This window comes from Theobroma cacao, chromosome 1 (genome assembly GCF_053813885.1).
Source record: "Theobroma cacao isolate CCN51 chromosome 1, ASM5381388v1, whole genome shotgun sequence".
Lineage (NCBI taxonomy): Eukaryota > Viridiplantae > Streptophyta > Magnoliopsida > Malvales > Malvaceae > Theobroma > Theobroma cacao.
This window is the reverse complement of record NC_142639.1, coordinates 8,303,620-8,313,247: the sequence shown is the minus strand read 5'-3', so window position 1 is coordinate 8,313,247 and position 9,628 is coordinate 8,303,620. Positions and strand designations below refer to the sequence as shown.

At 32.2% G+C, this 9,628-nt stretch overlaps 1 protein-coding gene and 1 pseudogene across 3 annotated transcripts; both read left to right on the top strand.

Moving 5' to 3' along the window:
• The first annotated feature begins 2,542 nt into the window (after positions 1 to 2,542).
• On the top strand, positions 2,543 to 6,608 carry LOC18611975 (zinc finger CCCH domain-containing protein 48-like). 3 transcript variants are annotated; one of them, XM_088803060.1, is made up of 7 exons: positions 2,543 to 2,764; positions 3,698 to 4,301; positions 4,414 to 4,515; positions 4,618 to 4,767; positions 4,937 to 5,116; positions 6,109 to 6,206; positions 6,314 to 6,608. In XM_088803060.1, exons 2-7 carry the CDS (start codon positions 3,699 to 3,701, stop codon positions 6,432 to 6,434), a joined length of 1,254 nt encoding a protein of 417 aa, XP_088659186.1. In that variant the 5' UTR covers positions 2,543 to 2,764; position 3,698; the 3' UTR covers positions 6,435 to 6,608. The 3 variants fall into 3 exon arrangements, with proteins under 3 accessions (XP_088659186.1, XP_088659185.1, XP_088659184.1); XM_088803059.1 differs by having other exon boundaries at positions 2,870 to 4,301; XM_088803058.1 differs by having other exon boundaries at positions 2,543 to 4,301.
• Positions 6,609 to 8,460: 1,852 nt separating this feature from the next.
• LOC18611974 (phospho-2-dehydro-3-deoxyheptonate aldolase 1, chloroplastic pseudogene) lies at positions 8,461 to 8,895 on the top strand (annotated as a pseudogene).
• The last annotated feature ends 733 nt before the right edge of the window (positions 8,896 to 9,628 follow it).

Genomic DNA, 9,628 nt, shown 5'->3' with positions numbered 1-9,628 from the left:
CTTAACATGTTTTACCATTTTGTATTTTTTTTTTGTTTTGTTTTTCTTAAATTATTTGTTCTTAAATACCCTTTATATGAATATACTTAGAGACTTAGCTGATCTGTAAGCTATGATGTAGAACAGTACTTGGACTAATATTTAAAGGTTTTAGATTAAACTATTGATATAGATGGGGTACAAGATTATTACTTGCGTCAAAATTTACATGAATCAATATTTACATGCAAGTATCTACATTTTAAAGCTTATCAAACATGCCAATAAAAACACATAAGAAGGTTATTTTCTTAACTTATCTTAAGTAAAATTCTTAAAGATTTTAAAAATCATATGGATCACAAGTAAGAAAGTTTCTTCTAGATTTTAGCAAAGGGGAACACTAGATTTTATTCATTTCAGTATTAAAAAATTACTAACTATTGGAAAATACTTCACAGAAGCTGCTTTTCCTTTAAATGTTGACTAATTTTGAATCTTGAGTAACATAAAACATAGTAACATGCGTGTGTGATAATTTACAATAGCATATTGCAGGATACCTATATGATGGACATGTCTTAATTTAAGCAAAATGGTTAATGTATTGTGTCACGGTTCATGAAGTGTTCTATTTTGAGTGAAACACTATGCAAACAAAGTAATAACAAACATTATAATCATCTCAAAATAATCAAAAATAGTAAAAATTCAAATATAATATGAAAATTTGTTAATAAAATTGAAACACCAAGAAAATTTCTTTAAAAATTATCAATACTTTTAAATAATTATCTTTGATTTATTATTACTATTAATTATTTATAATCTTTTTAATTTAGAATTATTATTTCTTACTATTATTATCATTATTTATTAGATTTTTCTACTAAATATCCTTGATCTGTAGTGCTACAATTTTGAATATAATAGATGATATCCTTAATATAGGGTGTTATGATACTAAGCATAATACTTGATATTCTTGATTTATAGTAATACAGTTTAAATCATTATGCTTGATATCCTTGATCTGCGATGCTACGTTTTCAAGCTGAATATTTGAAATCCTTGATCTGTGGGGTACTATAGTTCAAAGCATAATAGATGATATCTGTAATACTGTTTAATTATATACTTGTTTTGTAATAATACGTTTTTAGTCATAATACTTGATATCCTTGATCTGAGCTGTTACAATTTCAATTATAATGCTTAATATCCTTGATATGTTGTTATATTTACTTGATATCTACTACTTAATTAATTATTCTTGATTTGTAGTGTTATAATTCCAAATAAAATGTCCAATATCCTTGATCTAAAGTTCTATGGCTTCAAACCCAATATCACTTACTATTAATTTTAAATAATTGTTTAATCACAAAGTTTCATGTTTTATTGCACACTATCACTATATTTTTTATATATGCTTAAACCCAATAACATTAACACGTTACCTCAAAAAGACGCAAAACAATGCATCTTTTGCAAAACTTTGTCAAAGTCTTATATTGACTTTTGTTTACAGGCATTGTTTTTTGAAGCTATAAATCAATATATAAAATTACAAATTGTCATAATATTACTTTACATTTTTTACTATTGATTATAACATTTTGTATATGTAATTTTTAGTATATAAACTTGCTTTAATCCTCACCTACAAAAAATTATAGAATAAAAAATATGATAAACACAACTATTACAACATGTATTATTGTATTTGTGGGTAACGCACGGGTCCATTTCCAGTTGTTATTCAAAAATTTCCCTTATATCTGTCACCCAATGATTTTAATTATAACATTTTTATTGTCCATTATTTAATATAATTTTTTCTCATTTTCCTTTTTTATCTCCTAATACCTCGTTCTCTCTCAATAACTCTTGTCTTCTTTCTCTTAATTTTTCAGGTGCCAACAAAATTTTAAGTGTAAAATACTTAGAACTCTCTAAGTTTAGTCATAATTTCACGAGCATTTATTAGTTTTTGAATTTGACAATTCACCAAAAAAAATTTTACTAGACACATAAATCTAACAGTTAATCAATCGTTAGTAATACCATTAGTTTTATGACGTGTTAATATTTAAAGAAAAGTTTTAACCCTCTATTAATTTTAAAAATTTCTATTATATAAATTATAGTTTTTAATTTTAATTTTTTTTTGCCAAAAAAATTTCAGACTTTAAGAAGGGAGCACCGAGGGGAGCACAGGGTGCTCCCATCCAATGCTCCCCTCCCCTGGAGAATACCTACGGTAGAGTAATCATCGACGAATGGAAGTGCACTGACCAACCACATTGTTTAAAAGAAAAAAAGAGAAAAAAGAAAGTGTATTTTAATTTTTTTTCATATGTTTTATTAATAGTTTTTGTATTTTTGAGTTTCATAATTTATTTAAAAACTTAATGAATTTACATGAAATTTTGATTAAAATATTTTTTATTAAAGGGTTTAAGTATTTTAATCAAATTTTAAATAATATAATAGAATATATTAAAAATGTATTTAGTATTAAAATATGAAAAAGAAAAGGGGAAAAATCCAAGAAGTCACATGTTACAGTATCACTAATTTTGGTGGGAAACCCCATCCTCTTGTTTATGTGAACTCATCAGTCCTACCAGTAAAACCAATTTCATATATCAATTATCATATAAATCCACCAAATATTCCCAAATCCCATTCGCTCAGCAACAAATCCAAACTCTGTTTCGTGCTTCCTTTTCGCCGGTTCTCGTCTTTGGTTTTGCAAGATCCAGTTTTCTCTCACTCTCAGGTTTGCTTTCTCCTCGTTTCCTTAGAATCAATCGAATAAGATGATGGTGATTATGATCGATTCCGGCTCTTTTTCTCATACCTATCCTTGCTTGCCTGCCATTAGATTTCTAGTGTTTCTTCTCGCCCATTTTTTGGATATTCGGAAGCTTTCTCTATATCTGGAATTGCTACGTCGCGGTTATCATCACTTTTCCGATTCTTAGGTTTAGGGTTATTTAAGGATTGCGTATGAGATTGGATTTTCCATTGTGGGATTTTTTTGGAATTTCGAGGACCAGAAAATTGAAAGTCGAGGGCTTTGGTATTGGAGAAGATGGGAAGTCTATAACATGGAATTAATTTTCTTAGTATTTGAAAAAGGAGGTTTAGGCCTTAGGGTTTTTCTTTTAATTGATTAGGTTTTCCGTGAGAACGCTAGACAAAAAAATAAAATGCTGGAAGAATATCTACTCTGCTGTGGTTTATTGATTTTTGGAGATCAACTGCACTCTTCGATTTGCTCCTCGTCAATTTCAAAAAATATCCAGCTTTCTGTAATTAGGGTTTGCAATCTTTGGCTTTTTTAGGATTTAATTAGGGTTATCAATGGCTTCCTGAGCAATTGGATTTTGAGTGGACTTCAAGTCTTTGGTCCTCAGGCATGCATTCTCTATATAGGATATACTTATTTTGTCCTGCAATAGATTGAATGAAATGCACAGAAGACTCTGGATTGTTCAGTGATTTATTCTTTCTAGTCTGGACCTTCTTCAAAGGAGTTGATTTGATATTTTTTGAATCTTCTTCGCAAGATTTAACTAGCCGAAGCTTGTGGATTTTACCTGATTTGAAATTTTTCCTAAGTTCAGATATAATTTGAAGGAATCAAATTGGTATTTGGATCTTCTTTGGAAGAAATTGTAATTGATTTCTATACATCCTTTGTCTATAGCATGGAAATTAAGCAAGCAGCCAGAAGATATGATGATCACAGTGTGCAAGGAATTTATACTCGACATAGAGGAAAAGCTGCCAGCTTGAATGTTTACCGTAGAAATGCCAAGCCATACCAGGCTATCTCAGAAGATCTATCAAGGAAGAGCTCCAATCATGGCCCTAAGAATTCATATGTTATTACTCCAAAGGCCCAGAAGCAAGAGGATAAGGTTTGCAAGTACTGGATTTCAGGTCATTGTGCCAGAGGCAATAAATGCTGGTATTTGCATTCTTGGTGTCATGGGGATGGGTTCACGATGTTGGCAAAGCTGGAGGGCCACAAGAAGGTGGTTATTGTCAGGAATTTGGGGTATAATCAGAACGAAGAAAGTTATATAATTTTATCCAATATTTCATGTTTTTCTTTATTACAGGCTGTTCGTGGAATTGCCCTTCCTCTAGGGTCTGAGAAGCTCTATTCTGCCAGTGGTGATGGAACTTTACGGACATGGGACTGCCACTCTGGACAGTGTGCTTGTTTGAGTAATCTTGGTGATGAAGTTGGTTCTATGATTACTGAGGGCCCATGGGTGTTCGTTGGCATGAAAGATGTTATTGAGGTTAGCTTATAGCTGATAATTATCTTTGGTTTGATCTATCTATAATCCTTTCTATGTATTGTTTAGTTGGTGACAAATTCAACTAATTAGAGTCACCTTGATGATCTTGTAGGCGTGGAATACTCAGACGGCACAAGAATTGAGTCTAAAAGGGCCTGTTGGACAAGTGCATTCGATGGTTATTGCTAATAATATGCTTTTTGCTGGGGCACAGGTGATGGCCTGATTCTAATCCATCATTCCTTTGCGGTGTCTTAGATCTTGAATTTCTTTGGTTAAAGATGAGTTGCTCAATTATTCATTTGGGTGGTTGCAGAATGGTTTTATTTTTGCATGGAAAGGCAGTTCTGAGGTGGCGAATCCTTTTCAACTGGTTGCATCCATGGAGGGCCACTCTGGTGCTGTACTATGTTTAACTGTTGGAGAAAAAAAGTTATATTCTGGTTCTGTGGATCACACTATAGGGGTGAGCTGATTTGCTAAAACCTAGTGTTGATTTTACAGCAAACAAATTATCATTGTTTTGGAGCTAAGTGACTCATTGCACAGCTCCATTGGCTATGCAATTCGAGGAATTTATAAATAATTTTGCTTTTGCTGTTTTATTATATTGTATTCTTTTTCCTCTTGATTAGGTTTGGGACACAGATACATTACAATGCATTAAGACTTTGAATGGACATGAGGATGCTGTGACGTCTCTTCTTCACTGTAATGGGTGTTTGTTCTCATGTTCACTGGACTGCAGTATAAAAGTTTGGTTTGCTACAGTAGGAGAAAATTGGGAAGTGATCTATACTCATAAGGAAGAAAATGTATGTTCTTTTGTCACACCTCCTTCTTGTTTTCAGATATGTAATCTAATTGTGTTCAATACTTGACTGTTATGTCTGTATTTACAATCATTGTCAGTGTATTTATTGCTTGAGTTTTATATCTGTGCTTACAATAATGGTTAGTAATGGATGAAGAGTGTCACACTAAATGTGTCCTGCACTCAAAGTATTCTTTAGGAACTAGGAACAAGGAAAACAATCACTTCTCAACTGGGTGATTGAATGTTGTTATATTCAGAATGCTGTACAATTGATAAACTTCTAGGAGAGTCAAGGAACCTAGAAGCACATTATTTATAAACTAAATATCCCAAGGTATCAAAAAACCTTCCGTATTAGCTGGAAAATAATATGCACTTATATTTTTCTCTAGGAAAGAGAGAAAAGGAGAAGAGGTGGGGTGTGGTGAGGTTGCATGTATGGCCATTGTGTAGGCTTAGCTTGGTTAAAATGATGAGTTCTGTATTGTTAGGATTAGTATTTGTCTGAAACTCTGAACTTCTGAAGTGGGCTGTGACCTATGAGGCTGAGAGATGAGCAATTTGCAGCAGATAGGACTCTGGTTGACCCACCAAAACTAAGAACAGAATGAGGATTGAAATACAAACAGCAAGAAGAAGCCAAAAAGTAGTATTATAGATAGTGTTCCTCTTTGATTTCTAAAATGTTGAATGGTTATGGTAGCTCCATAATTTTGCAAGATGGAGGTGCCCCATTGGTAGGCCATATTTTTATCCTATTATGATATTTAAAGAAGTGCACCTGGTTTACTGCTAGAAAATTATGGGGAAAAATGCTTGAATCTTAGGTTGCTTTCATTAATCAATTCAGTTTATAGAGTCTATATATATGCATGGCATGCATTTCTCTGTTATGTTTGTTTAATCTGGGGTTGGCTTTCTTTGCGATAATAGTGATAATGGATTTGTCGTGGAGCATGAGCTTATTATATGAACTGCTTTTGCATGCAGGGTGTGCTTGCACTCTGTGGAATGAATGATGCAGAAACTAAACCAGTTTTGTTCTGCTCCTGCAATGACAACACCGTTCGCCTATATGATTTGCCATCGTGAGTATAATTCTCCATGTTTCGGTTAGGTTTGGTTAAAAGCTTTGTTATCTCCATAAGTTCCTCTTGGATACTGTTAATGAAAATTTATCTTGTGTGTGCCCCAGGTTCACGGAGAGAGGCAGGCTATATTCAAAACGAGAAGTTAGAGTGATTCATAGGGGGCCTTTTCCCCTTTTCTTCACAGGGGATGGAAGTGGGTCGATAACTGTTTGGAAGTGGTTGTAGGAGCCTGGAGGAGGGGCCCCTTGGATGATGATAAGTCATGTATTTATATGGATACGCTGTGCTGCAAATTAGTGGGCGGCTATTCCTATCCTTGAGCAGAAGTCTTGTACTGGCTGTGGCCAATCAAGTCCATTTCATTCATTCAATGGAATAGAATTACCTTGTTTCGTGTCATAGCGGTTTATGTCTTTTTTATGTTTTTTTATATGGTATGTGATATTCTGATTGATTGCCATAAATATTGTAACCTAACAAAAATAAATAAATATATAAAGATGTATCGCTCTCAAGTCCACTACTTTGTTACAAATCGCAAATACTGGAATGGGATACTAGCAAGGTGCTTGGAGAGAGAATTGAATCGATCAAAATCCCATCCCTATTGATTTTACTTTTTCAAACAAACGAAAAACAGAGCTACAGGAGATATGATGATTTTGTAATGGGCAAGCATTCTATTGGACAAATTAATTTATTCCCATGAAAATAAATAAAATTATGTAAAATTGTAAAAACTAGCCCTCCTTAAATATCAAAACCATCACAAGATTTGACCTCCAAGTGAGAACATGGAAGATGGGAAAGATAAAGATAAGCAAATGGGCGGTTTGATAAATTTGGTTACAAAATTATTAAAATATAATTCATTAAATTAAAAATTTTAATTAACCAAATCAATTGAGCTATATATTATAATTGATTAATTGGTAATTGATTTGTATCGGTTTATTCGGAGTTAAACAAAATTTTCTAGTCTCATATAGGTCTTTATGCACTTGAGCCCAATTTTCTTAATTTATTATTTTTTTGATATAATATCTAAAAAAAACTCTTACACTATTCAAAAAAAAAAATCAAATAAATCATTTTTTTTCCTTTATTAAGTTAAATGATGCCTTTGTATTTTTATTTGTGTAAAATAAATTTGAAAAAATTTATATTAAATTACACATTTTTTAAGAAATTTTATATTCATTAAAATTTTTAAACTTTTACGTGCACGTGAATAGAGAGTAGAGTATATATAGATTTGATTTTAGAACAAAAGTAAAAGTCAGAATCATCAGGCTTCATCTCTCAGCAACAAAAGACTGCGATTCTTAACATTTATTAAAGAAAATGTTGGCGGCCATGTAATTCAGCTTGATAATAGATGTTGAAAATTTCATGCAGAGAGTACCATGTACTTGATGATGCCTCAAAATTTTCTAAATTGCACAACTCAATGCAAGCATGTCCAATGCAACACAGAAAGTGGGAAACATGTCAACACATAAATCTATGTTAAATTGTTAATCCACAATGACAATATGTTGCAAATTTACAAAAATAAAATAAAATAAATAAATAAATAGATAGACATTTTTTATTCTCATAAATTATTTGAGAAAACTATATCGAAGGAAACTAATAAAAAAGAGACACGAATTAAAACAAAATTTAAATTGAATAACGTTTGATAAATAATGATAATTTTTAATAAAAAAGTGTCTATAAATTCAAAATTCAAGCTAATAGTGTTAACTTTTTTACGAATAATCATAAATTTATCTATAAATAGATATTAAAAATCAGAATTAATGCATTCAGAAATATTATTATTATTCTTTATCTATCTTACATTCTCAACCATACTTTTTTTCTATATTACTCTAGAAAGAAAATTCTGTCCCTCTGTCTAGAGAGCCATCACTCTTTCTCTCTTTGAAAGCCCTTCGCTTCATTGCTGAGAGCAAAAATGGCTCTTATGTATACCTCTCTTCTTTCTTCGAAGTCACTCTACAGCGACACCAACTCTTTTTCCAAACCCAAGGATCAATCTCGACCAACTTTTGCTCTCCCTCCCAACTTTAGATATAACTGTAATTTGTTATATACCATTAGTTAACATTCTGCCTGGAGAAATTGGAATGACTGAAGGTGAAACTTGTGTTGCAGGTTAGCAATAAGATGGATCCAACTAGTTAAGCTCATTAGAATACTGAGTCCTCATAACAAGCCAGGTAGAATAACAATCATCACGAGAATGGGTGCTGAGAACATGAAAGTCAAGCTTCCCCATTTGATCAGGGCAGTCGGCAGGGCAGGCCACATTGTCACTCGGGGCTGCCGTCCAATGCATGGGAACGCTGCTGAGGCACCATGTGGACTCAAAACCCGTGCCTTCGATGCAATTCTCGTAACCGCTTCCCTCTATGTTGCTCACAGCAGTCAATTCATGCAATGTTCAATGTTCGTCCCTGCTAGTTCAATGTAATAAGCATTATTTTGTTTCTGATAGGCTGAGGTGCGAGCATTCCTCGATGTCCATGAGCAAGAAGGCAGTCACCGTGGAGGCATCCATCTAGAAATGACTGGGCAAAACGTGACAGAGTGCGTTGGAGGGTCTCAGACAGTGACTTATGATGACTTAAGCTCATGTTATCGCACACAGTGTGACCCAAGGCTTAATGGTTCTTAGTCTCTGGAGCTGGCTTTCATCATTGCTGAACGACTATGGAGCAAAAGAACTGGGCTTTCCTTGGACCTTTGAACAGATTCTGAATACCCATATCATCTCCGATTAATAAGAGTGATAATAAAATATGAAAATCCTGATAATGAATTTCCCTAAACAGGATTGTTTTTTTATTATCATTACATATGAAAATCTTGATAATGAAATAAGATTTGTGTAATTACCCATTTCTACAGATGATAAGCATTCCATTTCTTGGTTTATTTGTAAGAGTTATTAGAGACATTACTTTGTATGATCCAAAAGGAGATTTTACTTGTTCCTGCAATAAAATTTATCATGGTATACGTAGGATATTCTAAAACTTTTTGTTTCATTGTTGTCTGTTGATGACTATTATTTAATTACTGATTTTGTTTCATTATTTTTTATATTTTCCAAATATAAAAATATTTTAGGTAAAATGTTTTTTTTTTCACAAGTAAAATCCCTCTTTTTAATTTCTGATCTAAAAATACTCTCTACTCGTCTCTACTATGTCTCAAATTTCACATAAATAAAAAATAAGATAAGTCTAAAAAATATAAATATACATCTTTTATTCACTTATCAGATATGTTTTTAATATTGAGAATATAAACTCATAATTTATAAATTTATTTATATTTTATTTTCAAAGTGATATTGTACTTTGCGTTTGGACCGTAACATATTATTATCCGTATCCAGGTAACAA

Bases quoted from the DNA above. Each gene is read 5' to 3' on its own strand.
- LOC18611975 (XM_088803060.1), top strand. From the start codon at position 3,699: ATGGAAATTAAGCAAGCAGCCAGAAGATATGATGATCACAGTGTGCAA. The intron at 4,768-4,936 runs GTGAGCTGATTT...CCTCTTGATTAG, and splicing joins CTGTGGATCACACTATAGGG to GTTTGGGACACAGATACATT. The intron at 5,117-6,108 runs GTATGTTCTTTT...TTTTGCATGCAG, and splicing joins ATACTCATAAGGAAGAAAAT to GGTGTGCTTGCACTCTGTGG.